Source organism: Physeter macrocephalus, chromosome 10 (genome assembly GCF_002837175.3).
Source record: "Physeter macrocephalus isolate SW-GA chromosome 10, ASM283717v5, whole genome shotgun sequence".
NCBI classification, from domain to species: domain Eukaryota; kingdom Metazoa; phylum Chordata; class Mammalia; order Artiodactyla; family Physeteridae; genus Physeter; species Physeter macrocephalus.
The window spans coordinates 51,513,266-51,539,581 of record NC_041223.1 but is presented as its reverse complement, the minus strand read 5'-3'; the positions used below and the strand labels follow the sequence as shown (position 1 = coordinate 51,539,581).

The following is a 26,316-nucleotide window of genomic DNA, read 5'->3' as shown; positions in this document are numbered from 1 at the left end:
AGAGGGAGGCCCGCATACCACAAAAAAAAAAAAAAAAAAAAAAAAAAAAAAAAAAAAGCACCAAAGAATGAATGAACAAATCATAATTTTAAAGTGAAATTTCCTATTGAATAATAAATTCAAATCAAGAGACATGTTCTCTGCCTAACTTTTAAAGGATGGGAGGAGGAATAGGAGATAAGATAAACTTAAGTTTCCATTTCCTTACCCATAAAATGGGTAAAATCCCCAATTTAAAGTTATAATATAGCTCTACCATGATGGGTTGTTAAATCTTGAGTGTGTGGAAGAGCTCTTTCCAAAATGCAGAGGCTAAACATGAAAGGCTCACTTTTCCAAAGGCAGATAAAATGTTGGCACCCAAGTAGAAGAGTTTAAAGTGAGTGGTTCACAGCTCAAGCAGAAAATTGAAATGGAGACATTTCTCTCCTTTCTATATACTGTCTATTCAGGAAGGATGCTTATACTCTCTAAGCTCTACATGTGCTGCTGGCCTGTAAACCATTCCTCCTGGGGAGAAAAGTCATTCTCCAAAGACTTCATTCTGCATGATCTGAAAGAATGTAAAAGGTCATCCTGTAGTGGTCTATGACTAATAAAAAAAAAAAAAAAAGAATTTCTGTAATGCTTTCAGCCAGATTTGTCCAGAGTGCAAGGATTCAGAAGTCACTTCCAAAGCAGCCCAAAGACCTCCAGGCTGCTGGGGGGCCCATGTGATGCAGTGATGTCCCTTGCTTTGCTGAGATCATTTCTGGTACTCTGAAGCAACTGGAAGTGCTAAAGGAGCACTGGGGCCGCCTCAAGCTGCGAGGCCAGGACATCAATTCTCCCTTTCTCCACAGACAGTTCTCGGAGGTCTATGGGTGAGTGTGCTCAGGGGGAAATTCACGTGAAGGAGTGGAACCTGGGATCTGGCAGATTACTGTCCTTGCTCTGAGGGTGACATTTGGTCCATGAATTTGGTATGCCTAGCCCCACTGATCACAGAGGAAGCTGGGCAGTGTGTCTCTATGAACAGTGCTTTACAGGAAAAGCTGAGTTCTATTGACTGCAGGGACAGCCCTGGATTCCACTGAGCAACACTGTATATCATTTACCCAGAGTTCTGTCCCTGGGAACTGGTGCTTCTGAAGTGTCCCTTCAGTGCCAACTCTAAGCTTTTTAGCTCACAGGATCCCAGCGAGAATTGAGTGGGGAGTGCTGCTGCCGTGACCTCCTCTCTGCTCTCTGCCCCGTTAGACCCAAGTCTAATGAGTCTCTGAGAGCTTCAGGCATCACAGCCAAGGGTACAATATGGTGCAGCATGAGGTGTTCAGTCTGCAGAATGCTGGGTTGTTTTCTCAACTTCAAGCCCTGGCTGGGATGACTTAGCTGGTGGGAAAGGCATGTGGTTTCTGCCATGTGTCTATAACCAAACAAGCATTCACTAAGCACCCAACCACCACCCCAGGACCTTACTGAGGGAATTAGGGCTCACTTTGGTGGCCTAGTCAAAATTGTCTATTTTATGAGTTATGACAGTCAGCTTTCCTGGTAAACAGGGAGTGAGAAGACTTGTCAATATTTTGAAGAATGAAGACTGAAATTAAATGTGCCCAATGGGAAGAGGCCTCACGATTTAATATTGACTAAGGGAGTGGTAACTGTGGTGGATTTAGATGTCGATGTAAGTGTCTGTGATGAGTTGGGAGGTTTATGCATGATGACAGGAAACAGAACATGAATGAAAAGAATTGTCAGAGAATCTGAAAGAGAAAAAGTGTTTGTTAATTTCTGTCTCTCTTCTTTAATAGAACTGACATTCTCTACCCTAGCATGAAAGCTATAGCTAGGCGAATAGGGAAAGAAGATGAATTTGCAGGACTTATAATAAGTAGTAAGTCTACTCTTCCCCCTAAAGGAGCTTCAGAAATTGAAATAAAAACTCAGCAGGTATGCAGGAGCTATTTTTTTTCTTTTTCTTTTCTTTTTTAATAGATCTTTATTGGAGTATAATTGCTTCACAATACTGTGTTAGTTTCTGTTGTACAACAAAGTGAATCAGCCATATGCACACATATATCCCGATATCCCCTCCCTCTTGAGCCTCCCTCCCACCCTCCCTGTCCCACCCCTCTAGGTGGTCGCAAAGCACCGAGCTGATCTCCCTGTGCTATGCAGCTGCTTCCCACTAGCTATCTATTTTACATTTGGTAGTGTATATATGTCCATGCCACTCTCACTTCACCCCAGCTTCCCCCTCCCGCCCAACCCCTTGTCCTCAAGTCCATTGCAGGAGCTATCTTGAACTTGACTTGAAAATTTGCTTTATGACATTAGCATGTAAAACTACAGATATACCCAAGTGGTGTTTTTTCTAAGAAGATAAGTGTTCATTGAGGGTTTGTAAATTGCTGAACAGACTCTGAGGAAACTCAGTATGTAAAGGTATGTGGGGCTTTGATTAAGCAAATAACTACCCTTTAACATCTCAATTCTGTAAGTCTAGGTTTTCATATTTTTATTTTCCTCAAATTAAAAAAAAAAGACAATAGAAAACATAACCACTAGCATCTTAAACATAAAATCCTGCACACAGGTATCCCCCCTGCAACACACACACTCATGGAAGTGGAATATTTAAAATAGCTCCTGTGATTGTTTTTCCGAGAATAAGACAACACAATTTATGTACTAGTCTATTTGGTGTGTGTTGATGGTCTATGTGGAGGGGTTGTTTTCCCAAGTGTTTGTTCCTCTTGGTCCTGGGATGCGGGCTCTGCCTGGCTGTGCTTATTGTAACAGGGAACAAAGACTCTAGCTGGTTGGGTGTAAGTGCAGAGGTGCATGTCCAATGAGCGTCCAGGAGAACTCAGCACTCCCCCACCCGCCCCCCGCCCACACACACACCCCAGTCCCAAGCCCGTTGCTTACCCTTCTGAAATCTGCTTCCTCTCTAGCACCTGGTGTCCTCTGACAGGGAGAAACGTGGGCTTTGCAAGCATAATGCGTAGAGTAAGGGCTCAGGGGTATTGCAACACAGTTTTTTCTTGATCATGTATGGAGTTTTAAATCTTCCCATGAAATCCTCCTTGGTATCTAAATTGAGTTTCAGACCTAAGCGCTTTTTATAATAACAGCTCATGAAATTCCTGGCCACATTTAGAGACTCCAAAACACAAGAGGTCGCTTCAGACGTTGAGCACTTTGCAATTTAGCAGAACCTGGTAAAAAGGGATATATTTTATCAATCAAGATGTGGGCCAGGAAAAAAAGATGTCTGTCTCCAAAAAGGTGCATCTACCCCACTTGGGAACCCAAAAAAAGGAACCGTTTCTTCTTCCCCAGGAGAGAGTAACAAAAGGACAGGACCCAGCCCAAGGCCCTTATGCAAGAATTTAGGAGCCTAGAGTATAAGCCAGTAATGGAGAGTGGCTCTCAAACTGCTTACTCTAGCTTCAGAAACTTCTGGAAAATCTTGAAATTCATATGATCCAGGAGGTATTAAGTTAACAGAGAAATAACACTGGTTGTATCAGAAAAGTCCAAGTAGCAGCATATTCTCCCTATAGGTAAAGTATGTTTATTTTATTACTTTATAAAATAACATTTTTATTATTTTTTCCTAATTATGAAAGGGGAAATGCCATGTGTCCATATTCATGGAAAAACAAAAACACTACAATGCCCAGAAAATAGTATAAAAATTACTTTTTAACACCTTGGCCCAAGAAATAAGTACTTAAAAAAATTTTTTTTATTGAAGTATAGTTGATTTACAATGTTGTATTAGTTTCTGGTGATTCAGTTATATATTCTTTATCAGATTCTTTTCCACTGTAGTTTATTATAAGATATTGACTATAGTTCCCTGTGCTCAGAGAGAAGTACTTTTACAGTTTTGATATATATATTCTTGACTTAAAGGGCTTTTAAGTAGAAAACATTTGTAAACTTCAGTCTCTGCTGATTAACCCATAGCTGAAATAAAGTTGAAATGGGGGAAATACATAAAGCTTTTTCTTATATATAAGCATATATAAATATATATCTTAGAAATACATATATTTGGGGTGGGAAGACAATCAAAATTGTTTCATTTGAGGTCTAAAGTCAAGGTGACTTAATAGGCAAGTGACTAGTGCATTCCCACAGGACTCTCACAGGGGTACTTGGGGTTTAATGCTTTGTAGGTTCCATCTTGTACTCTTCATTTTAACTTAGAATTTGTATTTTGTAAGTGGCATCCAGTGAGTCAATGGAGGATGCACCAAAGGCTTGTAGCCTGGGCTCACACACACTCCTGCTGCCTCCCCACCTTGCCAGGAGGAGTTCTCAGCTGCCTGTTCCTCTGCCCTCTGGCACCCCAGGCACCACTAACTTCCCCCTCACCATCTGCATACAGCAATGGCTGCCACTCCCCACCCAGTGGGGGCCTGAGCACGGCGAGGGCATGTGTGGGGCATGTGTACCTGACAGCATTTCAGGGACCCCAGACTGGCAGCACCAGGCTATGTTTGATGGGTGACTCACTGGGTATGAGCTTGTTGCCCATCCCTGGGAACCTAGAATATCCCAGGGCAGAGGTTGCAATACCCTTGGGGTTGCCCATCCGCGGTAGATAGAAGCAATGGGCCTGCAGGAGGAGGAGACGCCCAGCTCAACTTCTTCGCCCCTGGCTCGGCATGAGGCCTCAGTCCAGTAGCTATTAGACCAGGTACATTCATGCACCAGTCACAGGGCGGGGCCCCTGGTGCCTATGAAGGTTGTACTTGCCCTGCGTGCATCCCCATGCCAAGGAGCCAACATTAAAAACAAAAACCCTGTGACAGGTCAAGAGAGAGACTGAAGAAGAAAGAACATTTTATATTTTAGTACCTTTAACGGCACTTTTTTTCTGCTTTTTGAACAAGGCCTGCGTTTTTATTTTTCATGGGGCACCATAGGTTTTGTGGCTGGTCCTTTCTGAACTACAGTGTCTACTCCTAACTCCTACTAATTCTATAGGAAAATCCACAACCTTTGAGCTAAGGGGAGTTGTTTGACTAACAAAATAAATAATGGTTTCCTTTTGAGACAAGATTCACAGACATTGTAATGTTAATTAATAACCTCTGTGGGCATCTAAGACACTGGTTTTATCAGTGCTTCGAGCAACTGAATTATGTAAGCAGGACTTTGGGAAAAGGCTGTGCAGTGAGAGAGCAAGCCCCCACCAAATGGGCATCTCTGACTGTCACTAGAGAGTGGAGTGTGGTTGAGCTCCGATTATGGAACATTTAACAAGACACAAAGCATCTGTTGTTTGTGCCGTGTTTGCTCGGTTCCCTTCCGAGTCCTTGGAGAAAATCCACAAGCACACGGCAGGTGCAACCATCTGTACGTTTCAGGGCTGTGATGCTTCTGAGACGTCCGGGTGGGGGCCCAGGGGAGGAAGTGTCTTTGCTTTGCAGCTGTGCTGTGTGTTGCCTTGTGCAGGTTGCTTGTCAGCTGTGCTTGGAAAGGGCCTTCAGTAAGGGGCTGGTGGGAGTCAGGCAAAGGGGAGGGGTAGAGTTATTTTTAATGGTGGTAAGGTTGATATTACCAAACCTTACCAAAACCTAGAGTATACTGGCCAATTCTAAAGTCTTGTTCAGATTCTGTACTCTTAAGATTTTTAAAACAAATGCCAGTAATGAGGGTGTTTTGTTATTGTTGGTTTTTGTTTTTGAATCATGGTTCAGCATGATTCGGTGGAGAGGCCTGGGTCTTCTCCTGTGCTGAGTTCCCCCAGTACAAGTGACGGAGTCCCCACTGTGTGCTAGGGGTGCTTTTATATTCTTCAACTTAGTCTTCCTGAGACCTCTGTGGGCTGGGTATGTGGAAGAGGTTGATAAAACTTTGGAACTCGCACTCACCTACTGCTCATCTCAGCAGCAAGAAGCAGCCATAGTGGATTGGGCTTCCAACAGGGGCTGCTTCTTCATGCAGAGATCACCATTTGTGGTCAAGGTTAGCCTGGGGCTAGGGGTTTCTCCAGAGGGAGTTGGGAATGGAGAGTATTGAGAACAGGGGACATCACAGGCTTGAATATTTCTCCCCTATTTCCTTCCCTCCTCCCCGCCTTGTCTTGGAGCTTAATCTTTTTATTCAGCTTCTGAATGAGCTTCCAGTTTGTCAGTGAGCATCTGAAAATGTGGCAGCCACACCTGGTCTGGTGCTAGTTCTTGGTAGCGTGTGCTCCCCTGAGAGTGAGCAAAAGCAGCCCCAGGGCTTCCCTGGTGGCGCAGTGGTTGAGAGTCCACCTGCCGATGCAGGGGACACGGGTTCCGCAACGCGAGAGGCCACAACAGTGAGAGGCCCGCGTACCGCAAAAAAAAAAAAAAAAAAAAAAAAAAGCAGCCCCAGATATCCTCACTCAGCCTCAGGGCTTGCTTAACAGAGAGATGGGCTCCACTGATTCAAAAAGTCTCTGCCATTCCCCATCTTTGACATTTTGGCATTGAAGTAATTTTTAATTGATTTTCTAAATTTCTCTGAGCAGTTTATAAGGCCAGCAGCCTCCAAAGTGGAGGCATATATCCCACGGGTGTGGGAAGAAAATACTAGAACTTCTAAATAAATTACGTCTGTATGTAAGAAGCCCATGTTACACTCTACACTAAGGTGTCCTGAAGTGACCACGGGGAGGCAATGCACAAGAGAATAATAAGAAAGAGTAGAGTTGACAGTACTAATCCTAGTACATGCTTATCTTTAGCCACATTATGAGGTTAAAAAAGATAACCTAATCACATCTAAGAAGTCAGACAAAACTTTTTTTTAAGTCAAAGAAACTATTGGGAATGTCGATTGAGATTAATTCTTATTGTTGATGAATCTCACCCTATGTACATCATGCTTTGCAATATTAGCCATTGATAGTACTGGAGGTAGTTATGAATACATAAACAGACATATGTTAAAGGTGAGTGAACAAAAATGCTTTTCTTGAAGGAAGCACAATCAAAACATTTGGGAGAACATGGGCTAAGTCAGCATTTCCCCGGCGTGTGCCCTGGAATACTAACTCCTCAGCATGTTAATGTGGTAGTTCTCCCAACCCCCCTTCACTAACAGACTCATGGATTACCTGAAGCTTTCCATTCCCTTGGTAGCACAAGCCAGCAAAGTACTCACTAATCACAGCCTTTGGGTTGCATACGTTTACCTAGCATCATTTATCGTTGTTTGCTCCAAACCTGTTTGTGCCAGTTTTACTTGTCATTGTGTTTGAGTAATTTAATTATTATGTAAACCAATGAAATAGGAGTACAAAAAGAAAGATCTGTTCTCTAAAAACTAAGTTGAAATAGATAAACTGTGGTACATCCAGTCAATGGAATATTACTGAACACTAAAAAGAAATGAGCTATCAAATCATGAAAAGACATGAAGGAAGCTTAAATGTATACTACTAAGTGAAAGAAGCCAACCTGAAAAGGCTACATATTGTATGATTCCAACTATGTGACGTTCAAGAAAAGACAAAACCATGGAGACAGTAAAAAGATCAGTGGTTGCCAGCAGTTGAGAGAGGAGAGAACAATGAATAACAGAGCACAGAGGATTTTTAGGGCAATGAAACTGTTCTGTATGATACTACAGTAGTGGATACATGCCATTATACATTTGTCCAACCCATAGTTTCACAAGAGTGAACCGTAATGTACACTGTGGACTTTGGATGATAGTGATGTGTCAATGTATGTTCATCAGTTGTAGCAGATGTACCACGCTGGTGCGGGATGTTGATAGCCGGGGAGGCTGTATGTTTTGGGTGAGGGTGCAGGGGATTTATGGGAACTCTCTGAATTGTCTGTTCAATTATTCTGTGAACCTAAAACTTCTTTTAAAAAAACAAAAAATGATGCTTTTGGATTGTTTCATGGTCTTTAAGATTTCTCTCCATAAAAAGAAACACACCAAACACACACACACACTAGAAATTGTAGACCACACACTATGTATTATGATTTATAGAGGAAAGATGGTACAGAACTCCAGTGAGTGGGTACATACAAAGAAAAAGCCTAGGCTCTATGTTAGATTAGCAAATGTTTGTATATTTGTGTATTTTTAATTTAAATAAAATGTTTAAGATAGTGCATGTCATTTTTTAAGCATTCTCTGGTTTTACAGACTTCTTATGATTGACCAACCAACTCTTAGTCTTGATTGCATTGGACAGGAGGATTTCTACTGTGTTTTGCAGGGGTTAGGGAAGAAGGGTTTTATTTGCTTTTTAAAAATAAGTTTGGGAAACTGGGAGTAAATAATGTTAGAAAGGTTCCTTTACTCCAGACTTTCCCAGAGCCTTTACTATCCTACTGTGTGTTGAATCTCCAGAGAGAGAGTATGAAATGTTCTTTGAATTTATTTGACCACAGAACCCTTTTATTCCCTTGGGAATATCTTTCATCACCTCAAAGAACTAGTGTTCTGAGGAGCAGTTTGAGAAACACAGGAGTACAAAATTCATACATATGCTTGAAGCAATAAGGTTTTCAACCTACCCATTGCCCCCAGCCACCCAGCTGATCAAGAGAACAACTGTGATTGGCAGTTGTGTGCCTTCAAATTTCAATTCTGTCTTGGTTTAGGATGCAGGGGCCGCTCAGGTGCAGAGCGTTGGTGGTTGTGTTAGAGAAGTGAAGTGCTGCCAAACCAAGGTGCCCTTCAGAAGGAGGGGGCTGTGTGGGTTTGGGGCGTTCAGAGAGGAAGAGAGGGGAAGTGGTTTGGCCACCAGGACGTCAAAGTTTCCTTCAGTCAAATGACCTAGGAACAGAGTGAGAGGGAAGAAAAAACCCTGATTGTACCCCCAGTGTGCTATCTCCCTCCCACCTCCATGCTTTGTCTTAAAGAAGCCATGCACACACACACACCTAAAATGGGACACATTTGGAGACCACCAACACCACCTGGCCAGGAACTGTTTCTCTCAGATGAATTCTTCTCATCCTGACTTCGCCTGACTCCTGCCTACAGATGCAGGTGCATGTCTGAACTTGAACTCAGGAGGAGGAAGCATGCCGGGAAGAATTCCCAACACTTCGGTAAAATATTACCCCCTCAGGTGAACCCATAGCTAAACCCCAAACCAGCTCTGTGGGCATTTGCCAGGTGAAGATCCCCAAACTAGAAGTGTGTGGCCCCTGGGAAGGCTTATCTGTGAGCCAGAGACCTGCCAGGAGAGTACCCTGGAAAAAGTATCCAGTTTCTTTTCTGAACATTTCTGAAACATACATGAGCTCTGTCTTGTCAAAGTTTAGACTTATGGAAGTCTTAAACATCTTAGAAGTATGAACTTCTAGGCACAGCATTAACTCTTGGATTTTCTACTTCAGCTATGTTAGGACTGTGGTGATATATCTATTCACCTCTATTATCCTAAAGAAAAAGCAAAATCAGATTTATTTGTTTATGATGGGAAGTAGGCAATTGTAGAAGAAATGCGGAATTCCATTTTGAAAAACAGGACCCCTGATAAATAATAAGTGCAAATACCAGAGGCTCCTGTTCTGTCATATCCACATTTCAGGGAGGATTTTGCTGGACCCTTGCTCTTGTGTGCACTGAGTCTCCCGTCAGAAAATGAAAGTATGAGTAGGAAATCCCATCTAAAATTAGAAACAGGTGGGGGCAGGGAGAGGCCCTGTGGGTACACTTGCTGGTGGCCAGCCCTACCCGCAACAGAAAAGGGAGTGGGGCAGGGCTTGGCTTCCACCTCTGACGCCTAGGGCTCTGTCAGTTTCAGGACTCCCCCAGAGTGGGAAGAGGAGAGAAATAGGTGAGGGAGGTTAAGAGGTGCAAGCTTCCAATTACAAAGTAAATGAGTCATGGGGACGAAATGTACAGCAGAGGGAATATAGTTAATAATATTGTAATAACTTTGCACGGTGACAGATGGTAACTAGATTTATGGTGGTGATCATTTTGTAATGTATAGAAATATTGAATCACTATGTTGTGCACCTGCAACAAACACAATGTTGTAGGTCAATTATACCTCAATTAAAAAATAAAAAAAAAAGACTCTCCTGGGGCCATGCGTGAGGAAGTAGGCCTCACACAAAATGATTACCTACACAAGTACTTTTGCTCTCCCATATGGAAGTTAGAGAGTGTTGACATACTTCATTGTTCCAGCACTGTCATATTATTTTTAAATTTGATTTTATTTTTTAACAGATAATGCATTTACCTGGTTCAAAACTCAAAATGACATAAAACATATATATTTAGCAGGCTTGTTGCCACCATTGACCCCCTTCTGCCACCCCTATGTAATCATCTTTTTCAGTTTTTAATATATCCTTTTCAGTGCTTTTTATACATATACTATTTCATTCTTTTATTCAATACCTATTTCCTAAGCACCTGCTATTTTCTAGGCTATATATTTTAAGCACTGTTTTGGGCATACAGTAGTCCCCCCTTTTCTGTGGGGAGTATGTTACAACACCCCTAGTGGATGCCTAAAACCAGGGATAGTACCAAACCCTATAGGGTTTATATAGTATACTGTGTTTTTTTCCTATACATACATACCTACGATAAAGTTTAATTTATAAGTTAGGCACAGTAAGAAATGAACAATAACTAATAATAAAATTGAACACTTATAACAATATATTATAAAAACGTATGTGAATGTGGTCTCTCTCGAAATATTGTACTGTACTCACCCTTCTTCTTGTGATGGTATGAGATGATAAAATGCCTACGTGATGAGAGGAAGTGAGGCAAATGACGTTGGCATTGTGATTTAGCACTGGGCTTCTGTTGATCTTCTAACGATAGGTCAGAAAGAGGATCGTCTGCTTCAGGTGACCCTGGATCATCGGGCCATTATGACCTCCATGGTTGGATGTCAGGAGGAGACTATGTTAGTGGGTGGGGATCCCGGGTGGGGCGGGATGGAGCAGGATGGCCCAAGATTTCATCATGCTACTCAAAACGGTGCTCAATTTAAAACTTATGAATTGTTTATTTCTGCAAGTTTCCATTTAATATTTGCAGACTGCAGGTGACCACAGGTAACTAAAACTGCAGAAAGCAAAACCACGAATAAGGGAAGACTACTGTACATCCTAACTGTCATGGAGCAAAAATCCTTACTCTCATGGAATTTATCATCTAGAAGGGGGTAGACAGACAGACAATAATCAGTGAACATAAGAAATAAGAAAATAATGGAGTGAGGAGGATGGTGGTGTGAAGGTTCAAAGGGGCACATTGTAATTTTAAATAGGATGGTCAGGATAGACTTCACTGAGAAAGTGACGTTTTGAGCAGAGTTGAAGAAGGTGAGGGAGTTAGCTATGTGGGTATCTGGGGGAAGAGCATTCCAGACAGAAAGACAGCCCATACAAAGGCCCGAAGCAGAGCATGCCTGTCATATTCATGGAACAGCAAAGACCCAAGTGTGGCTGGAGTGGAGAGAGTGAGGGAGAGTCGTAGGAGATGAAGTCAGAGAGGAAGCATGAAAGGACAACAGACTGTGCAGGAGCTTGCAAGGACTTTAGTGTTTACTCTGAATGCAATGGGGAGCCTGTCCCAGATTTTGAGTGTCATGATCTGACTTATATTTGAATAGAATCTCTCTGGCTGCTATGTTGGGAACAAAGGGTGGAAGAAGGGAGAGGCTGGTTTTGAGGCTATTGCAGTAATCCAGGCAAGAGGAGATGGTGAATCAAACAAGGTTGGGAGCAGTGGAAGTATTAAGTGGTAAGATTCTGGGCATATTTTTAAAGTAGTCAATGATGAATTGGGTATAGGGTTTGGGAAAAAGAGAAGAGTCCATGATGACTCCAAGGCTTTTGACCTGAGCAATTGGGAAAACTGAATTGCCATCAGTTGAGATGGCAAGTTAAGGAGGGAAGATCAGAAATTTAATTATGCACAAGTGAAGTTTGAAATGCCTTTTAGACATCCAAGAAGAGATGCCAAGTGGATATTAGATCTAAATTTGTGGGTTGTCAGCATACAGATGGTATTTAGCCATGATACTAAATGAGATAGCCAAGGGGGTGAGTGCAGATAGAAAAAACAAAAACGGTGAACCAAGGGCTGAGTCCTAGGACACTCTAATGTTAAGAGCTGGCAGTAGAGGGGGGAGGCAGGAGGAGAACCAACAAAAGGAACCTACAGGGAACAGTGAGGTAGAGGAAACTAGGACAGGGTGGTGTCCCAGTGTCCCGTGATGGAAGTTTCTCAAGCAGGAGGAAGTGAAAAATTGTGTGAAATGTTATTGGCAGTCAAGTAAAACCACTGGCTTTAGCCATGTTGAAGTCACTGGTGTTTATGACAAAATCAGTTTCAGTGGAGTGGAAGGTAAAAGCTGTGTGAGTGGGACTAAGAAGGATTTTGAGAGGAAGTCACAGACATTAAGTATAGACATCTCTTTCTGAGAGATTTGCTAGAAAGGGAGCAAAGAAATGAGGCAAAAGCTGACAGGGGATATGGGGTCAAGTGGAGAATTTTTATGAGGTGGGAGAAATAATGTGTGCTATTGTGAATGATTCAGGAAAGAGGGGAGAAGTGATGATATCAGAGAAAGCCAAATATTTGGACCAATGACCTTGAATAGGTTTGAGGGGATGGCCTCTCCCTTTATTGTTACTTTCTGTATCTTTCTTATAAAATATAGCATTTTATACCCACTTTTCTACACCTTGCATTTTCTGCTTAATCTATGGTTCTTTTCACATCAGTAAAAAAAGAGAAATTCTTCTCTTTTTTTACAGCTGCATACTATCCCATTGGAAGGATATACTACAGTTTGTGTGTTGTTTCTAAGTTTTTGCAGTCCTCAACAATGCTATTCTGAATTACTGTGTATATGCCTCATCACATATGTGTCAGCCCTGTTGCTACTTCAGTGCAGGAGCTAAAGTTCATCTTCTGCAGCTCTCAACATTTCTAATCTGTGACTCTTTCTTCTCTCTTTTGGATTTCCTCCTCTTTTTTTATTAACTCTGCATTCAAATTAATTTTGCCTTGTAACACCAGGAATGTACTTAACTAGATAAATATAATAGCTTTTCATTTATTTCTGATAGTTGTGTTAGGTCAAAATAATTGTTCAGATACATATAGGGACTTAAGGAAAACAGATGCCATATAGGATCAATAATTACATTTGATTTGGGATTTTTAGTTATGGTAACAAAATATTGTTCACTGGACTTCAGAGGTACTTTTCCAAATCTTTTTGTTAGGAATCTTGTTAGAGATCTTCCTTATTCCCATGTTCTGGAGGATCCTGTGTCCTCAACCACCACCTCCCCTCCCCTCCTCACCCATTAGTTTTTGTGTATTTGGAAGTGACAGCTTGTGTCCAGTGTTATGTCTCAGACAGTTGCCATCTCGTAGCTATTAATGGTTGTTCAATATTTCCTGGTACTAGTGTTGGTATGTTTCTCCCCTAGACCTTTGGAAACACCAAGTAATGAGAGAAAACTTTTCAGTTATCAGACCACAAATAGTCGAAAATTTTGTACAGAGATTACTGGAGAATTACCAGGATGGTGGACTAGAGGTATGTACTGAAAATTAGTCATTCTAAAGTGTGGTTTGCTTTTTTTTTTTTTTACATAAACCCAAACAAGAAAGACTTTCCCTTCAACACATCTCCTAATGCTTCCCTTACTCCCTTAGAGTTGAAGATGTGAAAACTGAGGCTAAACTCAAAGTAGAAATCACATGTTACCGTTTTAATTTTGGAAAAAGACTGATTTCTAATTTAAGTTGGGAGAGTAATTAGAATATGCATGTTGGCTAATTTCAGATTTGGCCAATTTTTAAGAGTAACCTAGGAGTTTATGGATGAGTTATTTTTAGCAACATTTCCTGTTATTGATTTTTTTAGTATAAAAATTTTAAGAGAAAAACCAAAATAGCCTATGAAATCACTACCTAGAAAACTTCTTTAAATGTGCAATATGAAGAAAACGTAACAGCTCAGAAAGGTAACATTTTCACCCCTATTCCACTCCATCATCCCCAGCTTCCTCTCCCAAAGGAAGCCAGTATCAACAATTTGTATGTGTGTATATGTATTTGAATTCATAACAACTCCATATAATATGTATTTAACAATAATATATATTTAATACATACAACAGGCATACACACAGTCCTTGGAGTTTTTAACTGTTTACTATTGACAGGAGGTGCCTTTCTAAATCAAAGGAATCTGCTGAAAAGGCAGGATAAGAGAGTGTTTGTGGATATTTGGCCATAACAGAGTTTTTAGGATCTTTAAGGAATTAAGCCTTAAGTGCAGTGGATAGCTGTGAATCCAGTTTCCTTTGAAATTCAATCATTTTTAAAAGCCGGCCTTAGAAAAATGTGCTCAATTTTTTGGACAACATTTTCTCCACATTTACATTTTTCTAAGCTCTCCAAATAGTCCCCATAATTTTATAATAAGCACTTCAGTTCTTATTTATAAGGTAGAGAATTCACAAGCTTGCTTAGAGATACACTATTCCTCAGAATTTACATGTGATTTACATGTATTTGTTTTAAGCTTTCAATTATACCCAGTGTGGTGCTGTGTTTTCTGATGAGGGGGTGAAGTAATTCCTCTTGGATCCCTGCAGTTCAGTGATTCTCAAGCAGAAGTACAGAGGTGATTAAGGTGGGGTATGTGCAGAAAAATGTTTGAATCAAAAAATTTTGTGGCTTTCCTTAAAAGGAAGGAAATTCTGACACATGCTCCATTATGGAAGACATTCTGTTACATGAAATAAGCCAGTCATAAAAACATAAATGCTGCACAATTCCACTTACGTGAGGTACATAATGTAATCAGAATCATAGAGACAGAAAGTAGAATGGTGTTCGTCAGGGGCTGGCGGGTGGGGGAGTGGGGAGTTAGTGTTTAATGGGTACAGAGTTTCAGTCTGGCAACATGAAAAGAGTTCTAGAGATTGATTGCACAAAGTTGTGAATGTACTTAATGCCGCTGAACTGTACACTTAAAAATGGCTAAAATGGCACATTTAATGTATGTTTTACTATGATAAAAAAAGCAAACAAAAAGTTTGTGGCTCAAGATCTGCTCATCCGTTATCTATGTACTTCATCCCAACGTTGAAGACAGGATCTTCTGGGAAAGAAAAGTGAGTATTAGTAAACAGGGCAAACCTAGATCAGGCACAGATGAAACTGAGGGCACACTGAAGAGGCTGGTATCAGCCCGCGGTTGTCTTGGAATAACAGGACCCCAGAATGTTAGGTCCCTCCCAAGTCTGTGCCTGGTGGGCTTCTAGTCTCTTCTGGATCATCTGCAGTGACTGAGAGCTCACTCTTTCAATCCCCACCCATACCTCCCCACCCCCATTCCTGGCAGCTCTTGTTTCAGGCACCTCTTACTGAGCTGGATTTGGCCTCCCCACTGTCTCCACCATGGATCCTAGTTCTGTCCCTGGGACACCACAGATCATGATTCTGACCCCTCACAACAAGCCTTTAGATATCTGAGGGCAGGTCAGTCAGAGAAGCTCAGTTGGGCCATTGCTAGCATGTGTGAATCTTCTGTAAAATTACAAGTAGGGCCAGCTCCAGGAGGACAGACCCAAACAGGTGCCCCTCTGGGTGGTGGATAACAAATTGTTACCCCTTCCTTCAGGCGGTACAGCCTATACCAGGGCACATGGACAGGGAAATGGTGCCCCCCTCACCTGGGTGCCCCTGCGCAGAGCAGACTGCACTGGTGTGCAAGGAGAGCCTGAGCCCCGCCTTCCCTCCTTCAGCCTAAACCAGCTTCCTTTCCTTCAACCTCTATGAGTGCCCCACCCTCCTGGTCAGGATCCTCTAAATTCAAGGTTGTTTGGCCAGCCAAGAGTACCCTTGTCCTGGGTGCTCTGCTTTGATTAACGCCCATGAATGTGTTAGGTTTTGTCACAGCTGACTCATTAGGCTAACAGCCACCTGAAGCCCACACATGGCCTTCAGGCATCCTGCCATATTATTAGCCTTGTTCTTGTTCAACTTGGTCCACTCTTTGAACCTCTTGAAATCTTTAAAAATCTGGATTTTTATCATCCAGCATACTCTCTCTCCCTTCCAGGTTCATGTCAGCCTACCCTCAGTATCCTCCTTCAAGCCTTTAATAACAGTGTATGAAAGGACTGGCCCCAAGTGCTGTGCTACCCACGCTGGGTCCCCTCCAGGCTTAACAGGTACTTTGCGCAGTCTTTCAGTGACCAGAAACTCATCCAGTTGTCCTTTCACCCAGCCCATGTTCTCCATTTGTCCAAAAGGACATCATAAGAAACCTTCTCAGATGTCCTGCTGAAATCCAGATACACTGCATCTGCTATATTTCCTGAGGGAAAAGTTTAATCTGATCTGACTATTCTTGAACCCATGTTGGCTTCTTGTGATTTTTGCTTCCTTCTCCAAATTCTAGAACACCAGCCTTTCACAATCAGTTGTAATATCTCGGCCAAATTTTGTACCAAACACACTGGCCTGAAGTTAGAGATTGACCTTTTTTGTAAATCAGAACTGTAATAGTCTATTTTGTGGATTCCAGAACCATTTCCATTTATATGCCGAGAGTCATTCACTCATTCAGCAAGTGTTTATAGATCTCCTGTTTTTTCTCAGGCGCTTTATTAGAGATATAAAGGCAAAAGGCACAGTCTCTGCCCTCAAAGAACTTATGGAAAAAGTTAGGTGAACCTGCAATGTCCGGAAAAGGCTTTTCACATTAAGCACTTTGATAGAGGCACAAATGAGGTGCTATGTGAGCTCCAAGAAGGGTGAACACAACCCAGCTAGGGAGAGGGGTGGGAAGTAGTCAGGGAAGACTTTCTGGAGGAGGTATCGTTTGGGCCAAGTTTTACAGCACAAGTCAGAGTTGACCAGAGGAAGAAGGGCTGGGGAGGGAAGGCAGCAATCTAGGAAGGGAGTTATAGCAGAGTTCAGAGGAGGACATTGTAAAGGTAGGCAGGGCCAGATCCTGAATGGCCTTGTGTGCAATCCTTATGAGTTTGGATTTCATCCCAGAGTCAGTGGGAAGTCGCTGAAGCATTTTGTCAGCAGAGGTAGGTTTTAGAAATATCATCAAAACACCTTGTGTGTGCCTGATGTTAGATGGATTGTTATGAGAGGCTCCGAGAGGAAGCAAACCACAGAAGCACAGTTTGCTCCCAGCAGGGTCAGACTTTTGCCCTAACAAGGCCTGGCACCTACCATGCTTCACTCCAGGCTGGACCTCCAGAAGAATCCATGGGGCAATCTTGTGCTCTTCCAGCCAGTGCCACCCAATACGGTTCAGGTTTAAGTGTTGGTGAAGAAATCAGCCCACTGGAGGGCACTGGGCCAACGGTCGTTACTCTGGTTCTTATGGAACCCAGGGGCCTGCCTTGGAGGGGAAGTTGGCAGATGAAGCTCCTTTGTGCTGCACTTTGACATCGAGCTGACTTTTAGTGACCTAGGAAGGCAGGGGTGAGTTGTAGAACAGCTTTTGAGAAACAAATTGCTCTGAGAGCTCATAGGACTGTGCCAAAAGAAGCACATAGGCTGTAGTCCCACAAAAGATGCTGCTCAGATGGCTCCAATGCTGCTTCTGGGAGGCCAAGTACCATCTGCAGAAGCACAGTTCATCTGGAGAGAGGGACTGCTGGGAACTGGGAGTCTCCCTGCACCTCTCTGTCACCTGTCAGTCACTGCTGCCTGTCTGCCCCACCCAGACATGGTCTGTGTGCCCACTGCAGATGCTCTGGCAGGGCCCTTACTCCTCTCCCTGCCTTCCCACTCACCCCCTATATGCCATCGCCTTGAGCTGATCTTTCAGCCCAGTCTCCTGAGGCCTTAGCAGAGCCACTGAGGGAAGGAAGCAACATGATTTCTCTGGCCTCTGGAGATGCTCAAGGGGAGTCCTGGCCATTCTCACCTCTTTGGTGTAACACAGACTCATCCAAGGCTTCCTCCTTGGCTGGTTAAAATAGCATGCTGACTAAGAGAGGATGGCAGAGGGCCACGGTGGTTCAAGTCTGCATTTCTGTTTGTTTGGGATCCTATATCTGCAGTGGCTGTGGAGGCATTAGTTTGAGAAGTGTTTGCCCTGTGGAGGCCCTGTTGGCATGCTCAAGTTTGGGCACTGCTGTCCAGGACAGAGAGGGGTGAGTCACTGTGGCTGACTCCAAGCACTGGGCCCGGCCCACCTGGATGAGGTCACCGGCCACACCTTGATGGCCCCAAATGTGGTCTCATGACTTCTCAAAGCTTCAGGCTTTCAACGCACTCAGTCTGGGAAGTGCTATCTTTGTCAATACTAATTCACGTAGCCTTGGCGCTTTCACCATAAAGAAGTCAAGGCCCAGGGGATGGAATCTTGGTGCCCTTTGCCTTGGTGTCAGCAGCTGACTCTGGCTGTCCTACTGCTCACTTTCCAGGACCAGGATGGATTGCCCTCACCCACCTCCTCTGAGGGAACCCCTTGAGGAGGCCCTGGAGAGTGAGGGTGGGAGACTGAGCACCTCCCCTGGCTGCCTGGCTCCTGCTCATAAATTCCCCCATGAGCAGAGGTTTTCATCTACTGTTTCCATTATGCATGTCTTGAGTGCATCCTACCAAGCTGCTATAGTTGATAACCTTTACCAAAGCTTTACTATTTTTTAATTAGTATATACATTTTATTTAGACATACATTTTTATATATAATTATTTTAATTATATATACACTTTATGATTATATTAGAAAATAGAAATATGATGTATTAGAAAATACACTCATAATCTTACCCTCATTGATAGCCACTATTATTATTTTGGTGTCTTTCCTTCCAAATTTTATTTATAACTTTTAAAAATTCATGCATGTTTTTTAACAAGATTATTCTATATGCCTTTTTGTTGTAGTGTACTTTTTTCACTTGACCATATGTTATAAACATGTTTCCTTGTCAATAAACATACATCCACAGCACAATTTTTGGTGGCTGTTTAGTGTTTCATCCTATAGATGAATGAGATGGATTCAACCTGTTTTCCATTATTAATACCTTAGATTGTTTCCATTTCTCTTTTCTATTGGAAGGGCTACTATAAAGAACATCTGTTAACATATATTTTTGTGTATAACATTTATTATTTCCTAAAAATAAATTCCTGGAAGAGGAGTTACTGGATCAAAGAGCATGAATATTTTAAAACCCTTTCACAGTTACTGCTAGTCTGCTCTCCAAAGTACTACACTGATTTCTCCTCCTGTCAGCAGTGGTGAGCAAGCCACTTTCCTCACTCGGTCAGTACTGGGTTTTTATCAGTATTTGCTATCTCCGCTAGTTTGCCTGACCTGGCAAAGCGTGTCTGGGCCCTCTCTGGAGGTCAGTGGCACAGAGGTTGCACTGATAGGACAGTGTCACCAGGACAATCAAATCAGAGCCAGGGGAATCACCCCAGGCTGGAAGGAGAACCTAGTTTCTGCAGCAAACTTCCAGTGAGCCTAGAGCCGTCCAGACCCTGGAAGTGTCACAGATAAAGCTCATCAAGTGAGCAGGCTGAATCTTGGAGTGGGCCCCATAAGACTGCCAGATACACACACAAACACACTCACTGATACACGTTGAGGGACACATACAGACATATAGAGACCTATACAAACACTCACAGAGAGAGACATACACAGAGAGGTACAGACACACAGAGAAACACACACAGACATGCATTTATGAATATAGACACACACACACAAATGCACACAGACACACTCGCTGATATAGACACACAGAGACACACAAGCACTCCCATGGACGTGCAGGTCCTAGTCAGGTAGATCTGCCCTACCTTACACATATTGGCTCCCATTTCTCTTGGAGTCTAAACCTAAGTCTGCCTTGGAGGGTTGGACTTTTCCTCTGTTCCTTAAAGACCACCTCTTCAAAAAGGGTGCCCAGCCGCCTAGAGAAAGGGAGGGAATGGGACTGCCTAGAGAGTGAGAACTATGGCCCTTTGACCAAGGCAAGAAGTGCCCCTGTCAGATGCCCCACTTCAGAGGCCCCTCTGGCTCTTCTCCAGCCCCACCCTTCCCCACAGGAAATCCCCACGGCCAAGGGGACGTGCCCACTCCGATCCCTGGCCTTCCTTCTGGACCATGCTCCAGATACCTGGGCACTGGAATTCCTGGCCCTTCCCCAGATCATCCTCCCCAGAGAGAGAATGGGCCTCACCACCCATGAGCACACCCTGGCCTGTGGGGTAGACAAGGACAGCTGTGCAGGGGTGTGGACAGCTAGGGTGTCTGCTTATACGCATGCAAGCCCCCCTCCCACCCGTGTGATGTGAGGTCAAAGGGAGGAGGCGAAGGGGGTCAAACTGTAAACTATGGGTTGGGGACTAGCTCTCCCTGACCATATCTCAGCATAGAATTCAGAGTAGTCCAAGGATGATAAAAATCAAACCTGGCCTCCCGAGTCCCTTTGAAGGTCTGTTTTTCAAGGTAGGAGAATTAAACATTTTCATTTTAATAGTTTAATTTATAACCTTTAAATATTTAGAACACTTAGACATGTGGAACGTAGGCCTCCGTTTGTACTCTTGTCCCTGGCCCTGCAAATGTTAAGAGCAGACCTGAAAGAGAGACTTTCAAGGCTATAGAGCTGATGTTTTTCCATGGAGGAGAAATGGAAGTGGGTCTGTGAGCCAAGGTAACATGTGCCATGAGCTCTGGTGTGGTGGGGCTGCCTGGGGGAGCTGCTGTGAGTGATGCCCCTTTTCAGATCACTTTCAGGAAAGACCACCTCGAGGCCTGTCTCCTTTCCCTGGGTTGTGACGTGATGGCCAGAGAACGCAGCAACTTCGAGAGCTACTCCATGTGTTACGAGCATGTATTGGAGCATGCTAGGCAGAAGCTCTGCCAGAAAGAGCAAGTATGTTCCCAGACAGACAAGAAGTGCATTGGGGAAGGTGTGGGGAGGGAGGTCCAGGAATCACTCCAAAGAGGAAATAAAACACGGTGCAGTCTGGTGCAGGGAGGTGTTCTTATGCAAGAATTGAGGGTAGATGGTCCTCTCCAAGGTTTTCTTCTCATTGGCTCATTTCCTTGGGCTCTGGTCTTCTCAGCTGGGAAGGTGATGGCCCCAGCAACACTGGGCTGTATGCTTTGGAGGGGTCTAGTGGGGAATATAAGAGGTAAGCAGTAAGGCAGCTGGCCCCCAGGGGAAGATCCATAGCTGACCTTCCCACCCTCAGCAAGCACAAGGGACTTTGTGCTGTTCCTGGTTCAGCAAAGAAGCTAGGATCCTTGAATAAACTCTGTCTTTAGGATGCACATCATGGGTCTCACTGATGAGACTTCCTTAAAATGAGATCCCGTCCTAAAGTGCAGTGGAGCAACAAGCACAGTCCTAGCTCCAGGTGGAGACCGAGGATCTCAAAAAGAAGCACGAATAACACAGATAAGAGCTGTCTGGAGCGTGGTGCACTGAATAAATGTTTGAGTTCGGTTGTGCACTGCTTTCTCCTCTTTAGGAATTAGACATTATACGAAGAGGTCACAGTCCACCTGAAGACAAGGCGGGTCAGGTAGGTCAGTTATTACTAAAAAAGCTCTCCATTTCTCAAATCCACAATCTCAGCAGTAGTCAGACATGGGACATCCTGGTGTCATTTTCTTGTGCCCCTTCCTATAGAAATCCCATCAATGACTGGTCCACTGCAGAGACATCCAAGGAGTGTGCCTTTACTTTTTAAGCAATGAGGGCTTTTTTTTTTTTCTTAGCTTTTTGGTGACTTTTGTTATTTTTTATTGCTTTGTTTTTTCTTTTTGTTGTTTTTTTTGGGGGTGTGTGTGTTTGTTTTCTTTTGAGGCCAGTGTGCCTTCTGAGCAGGAGGTATATAGGCTAAGGTGTCATGGGGAGGCCAGTTTGGAAATGGAAGCCAAGACAGTTGAAGTATTTTCTCCAAAGTACTTAAGTAGCATCTCTTCTGGGTTCATTCATTCAGCAGCCATTTATCAAGCACCTACTATGTGTCTGGAACTGTTCTAGGACCCTTAAGCCAGCTTTAGCTTCTTCTGCCCACACTTGCACAACAGGATATTCACCTTCTTCATTAAGTTCAAAGTAGAATACCAATTCAACATTGATATATTGATACAAAGGACTCTTTTTGCAGTGGCCATTTGGAATTCCTGAATTATTTTCCATTAAAAAAAATTTCTGCTACTAGATTGCAGAGCTCAGTCACAATATGATCATGGAAGTCACTGCCCTGAGAACTCGACTCATGGATTTGGAGGAGGAGACTCTGGATCTCAAAAAGCAAATTCGAAAAGAAGTCCAAGAAGAATATGAAGCATTAGTTCAAGCTTTGTTTGTGACATGTTTGCACATCAAAGTAAGTGACCTGGGTCGGATGTCTGGGCAGTTCTGTGGGGACCCGGGTGTACCTGACCCCCGCAGCGGCTGTACGGAGAGATCAATAACAGAGTGGGCTTTGTGACAACAAGAGATTGTTGGGCCCAAGAATTCTCCAGCTCCAGGCTTTCACTGCAGAGAGTGAGTCAGCAATGAGTGGTCATTATTTTCCCAAAAGAGACACTGAATTTTAAATAACTTAGATATTTGCAGTTTTCCTCACTCTACTGCCATGTTGCCATCTGATTGCTGTTGAGGGAAGGGGGAGTTTCTTCTCCAAAACCCCAACAGTTTATGTCACTGTTTTGTCTATTGAATGACCATCCAAAACAGGAGAGCACAGTGCCCTGGGCCAGGCCAAACCCCAGTGTAGGTAGCAACAGCCGCCTCCTGGAAGCTCATTGGGCAGATTCAGAATCTGAATCAGCTTTCAGAGATTTTACAACCTTCAAAATGCCCACCAGCCTTTCTCTCACATCTCGTGTCAGGGAGCTGCTGACCTGTCAGTAAAGGTCCATCCAGAAGAGGAGTGAGGGGGTTCCCATGTGCCCACAGCACTGTGGAAGCCTGTCACTGTCTTATGATGTCTGAGCAGCTGTAAGATGGAGACCCATGCCTAAAATGGGCTATTGTGGAGCCTGGTACCCCTGCCCTACAAGTGAGAATTTCAGTACAAACCTACCACCCCCAAGTTCATGGCTTCCCCCAAACCTGCCCCCTTCTCTGCTATTAGATGTTCCCCAGAGTCAGCCCCATTTGGGTCCTTCCCTTACTCCCTTCCCCCAGAGGATTCCAGGGTGGTCCCTGGAGTTGGTCCATTGAGAGAAGTTTCCACTGATGCTCTGCCTTGGTCTGGTTATTCCAGAGAGGATTGGACCTTTCTCCTTACTGTGAAGTGTCCACAAAACACAAATGCTTACAAATATTAAGGTATCCAAACCAACATGCATTGGGCCTGGTGCTGCAGGAGAGAGGTGAGCAGACAGTGAAGTCTAGAATTTACTAAGCCATCTTTCAGGTGTGAAATTGTTGAAAAATTTCTTAGGTTCTTTTTAGCTTCTGCCAGATTCCTAGACAAAAAGGAAATTCTCCACTTCTCTCAGGCTCAGTTAGTTCCCCAAGCCCCTGAAGGTAGGGAATCGCTGTTTTACCCCAGGGTCCCAAGAAGATGGTGAAGCTTTTGCTGTGTGGCCAGTAGCCAGGCTTCCTGCTGTGGCTCCCCGGCACTAACCTCTTGTTTCCTGTCCCAGGAAGTGGTTCAGAGGTGAAAGGATATCCCACAGTCACCCCTCACCCAAGGATGCTGGGTCTCCAAGTTGTACTTACCGATGAGCAAGCTATTTCACCATAAGCTGTTAGCCATAGCCATTCAGAACGGGCTGTTTCACAATGAGATTTCTGTTGGAGCCTAAAGAGGAAGGCAGCCAGCTTGATTCCTTCCTCTAATTTATCTATTTTTAATGGAGTTCCTTGTTAGTGGCTCATGGACAATGTCTTACCTGGTCAGGTTCTGCTGAGTCAACCTGATAGCAAAAATCCCTAGGTTCAAATTCCCAAGTAATCCTTTGTGTATGTGGAGGGGGGGCGCTGGGGGGCGGTTTGGTTTTCCACCTGTGACCTCCCATTCTTCTACCTGCTCAGCTTGTCTTGGCATCTGACAACCACAGGCTCTGAGATGTGCAGGTGATGAAGCCCTGCGGGTTGAAGACAACACTAAAGGGGCCACTAGTGAGGCTTCCAGACAATACCCGATGGAGTAATTGTCTGGGTGGATGTTGTTTTAATGTGATATCATTTCTGAAAGTTGGGTTTTATGGGGCAAAGTGACTCTTCCTCAGCTGACCTTCCTGAACTTGAGCTTGCAATTTGCAGGAGAAGCTGGATGAGAATCAGCTTAATTTGATCCAGAAAGTGTGTGAGCTCATCGGTGAAGTAAGAACAGAAGGGATTGACAATACGAAAGACAGGCCTAGAGAAGAAATGGGGCTCCGCCAGACCTGATGAAGAAATGAAAGAAAATCCAGCCGTAGTATGTGATCTCATTTTAAGTGGGGTATCAGCATTTCATCCTAGCTTCTGACCCCGCTGCTCACTCTGTTTGCATTCCTGTCCTGGTTGCCTGAGAAATCCTTGTGTCAGGCATTTAAAAAGAGCACTGGGTCTCACTGCACAATTGTCTCATCTTCTGGAAGGCATGTTTCTGTTGTCAGGATTCATGTCCTTCCTGAGAAAAGTGCTGGAGGCAGCCTTTTCTGAAAGTGAGCCTTCTAAGCAGGAGCAGCTGCTGGCCTTGGAGCAGGACAACTGCAGCCTGGCCACCCTGGTGCTCAAAATGAGGAGCCTGGGCCACTGGAGGCTGGCGGTGCAGCAGGCGCACTTCCGGGGCCAGCTGAGCAGGGCTGAGAAGGTGAGAGCGCTGGGGGAGGGAGGCCCCGCCCAGCAGGGGGAGAGGGTGGCACCGGCCTCCTTGGCTGCAGCTGCTGTGCGGGTGTCAGGTAGCAAGCTTTCCTGGGAACGGGCAATAGCAAAGCCTGGGGAGAAATAGGAAAGAGCCAGAAGCAAATGGCAAAGAAGCAAATGAGAGAACAGATCAGAGAGTTTAGCACAAGGGAAGGGAAAAGATGGAGCTGGCAAGCTTTGTCAAAACACTGCAAATCCTTGAGTTTCAAGCATGATCATCTGAGGAAAATGAAGTAACAATAAGTGGAAAATCTGCTTTAAGGAAAATTGAAACCAGAGCACATATCAATAGTGGTTTGGAAACTTTTACTTACTGTTTCTGAAAGTCTTTATTTACTCTGATCTGTCACACTGTTCTTAATTGAAATCAAGGAAGCAGTGGCCAGCAGGAGCTCTGTTCTACCAGAAATTTTAAAGAGCGATGGATGATGAAGTGGTTTAGAGACTGCTTGGGAAGCTGAAAATACGGAAAGGAAACTTATATCCTACCTTACTGTGTTTGGGATGTTCACAGGAAGCTATGCAAAGTAAAAAAGAGTGTTTGAACATCAAACTAATGGCAGAACAAGAAGTGCTTTTATTTTGTCAACAGCTATTGGCTCTAAGGCAGGCCCTGGCCCGGGATCAGGCAGACAACGTGAGGATATGCAAGCAGCAGGAGAGCCAGGTGTCTGAGCTCAGAACCCCTCTTCCTCCCTCTCTTTGAACATGCTCTGGCGACCAGACGTGGCACTGAGTTGCCTGTAGCAGTCACCAGAGGAACACAGTGTGAAGCCAAGCAGATGGCACTACTGGTGAAAGATGGCCCGGACCCTGGCTTCCCTTCTGCCTTCTTTCCAGCCCAGAAACCAGGGGCAGTGGCCAAAAGGCTTTTGTTCTTATTCATATTTGGCTAAGATGGTGAAATATAGCTCATAACTAAGATTGTTCTGTGTGTTTCTCTGAGGATCTTTTTTAGCCCGAGGGCACCTTGGGGTCTGGGTCTCTGCCTCTAACACATTCCTTTCACGCTCCAAGCATGTTTTCCATGAGTGTGGCCCAGCCATCAGCGTTATGCCCCAAGCAGAGAGTCTTGGTTCCTTTCCTGATGACCCACACTAAGTCTTAATTTCAGAACTTACTGCTGCTCTATAGGGACTGGCACCAAAATAAAGGCTTTTTAAGTCTAAGCTCTTAATAACTGTGCCAACCCTCTGAGCATGAGTGAAACAGAGACCCTAGGTTTAGAGAGAGAACAGCTCAGTTTAAATAACAGCCTGGGAAAGCTGGGCATATTTTAAAACATAAAATATAATTTGTTCCTTTTGGACCCTAATTCCTCCATTATTGTGTGCCAGTGAGTTATGATGTATAATTATATAAAGTCACTCTACAAATATTAATCATCATTATTAATATTATAATTAAGGATTGACCTTCTAGTGACTGTTGATTAGAAAAATTTCAGAACAGAACCAATTATTACTACTCTTTTCCTTTT

At 43.7% G+C, this 26,316-nt stretch overlaps 1 protein-coding gene across 11 annotated transcripts in view; it reads left to right on the top strand.

Annotated features, from left to right (window-relative positions):
* LOC102983582 (coiled-coil domain-containing protein 162-like) overlaps positions 1 to 26,316 on the top strand; it is a 63,051-nt gene that overhangs the window by 17,249 nt on the left and 19,486 nt on the right. For 6 of the 11 annotated variants that reach the window (XM_055087570.1, XM_055087571.1, XM_055087569.1 and 3 more), the window contains 4 exons: positions 13,431 to 13,540; positions 20,739 to 20,888; positions 21,490 to 21,543; positions 22,189 to 22,356. In XM_055087570.1, the coding sequence (XP_054943545.1) occupies positions 13,431 to 13,540; positions 20,739 to 20,888; positions 21,490 to 21,543; positions 22,189 to 22,356 (482 nt within the window). Of the gene's footprint in view, positions 1 to 1,257; positions 1,933 to 13,430; positions 13,541 to 15,086; positions 15,129 to 16,078; positions 16,191 to 20,738; positions 20,889 to 21,489; positions 21,544 to 22,188; positions 22,357 to 24,427; positions 24,784 to 26,316 lie in introns of those variants that run through there. The other 5 variants (XM_055087567.1, XM_055087572.1, XM_055087573.1 and 2 more) reach the window with 5 other exon arrangements.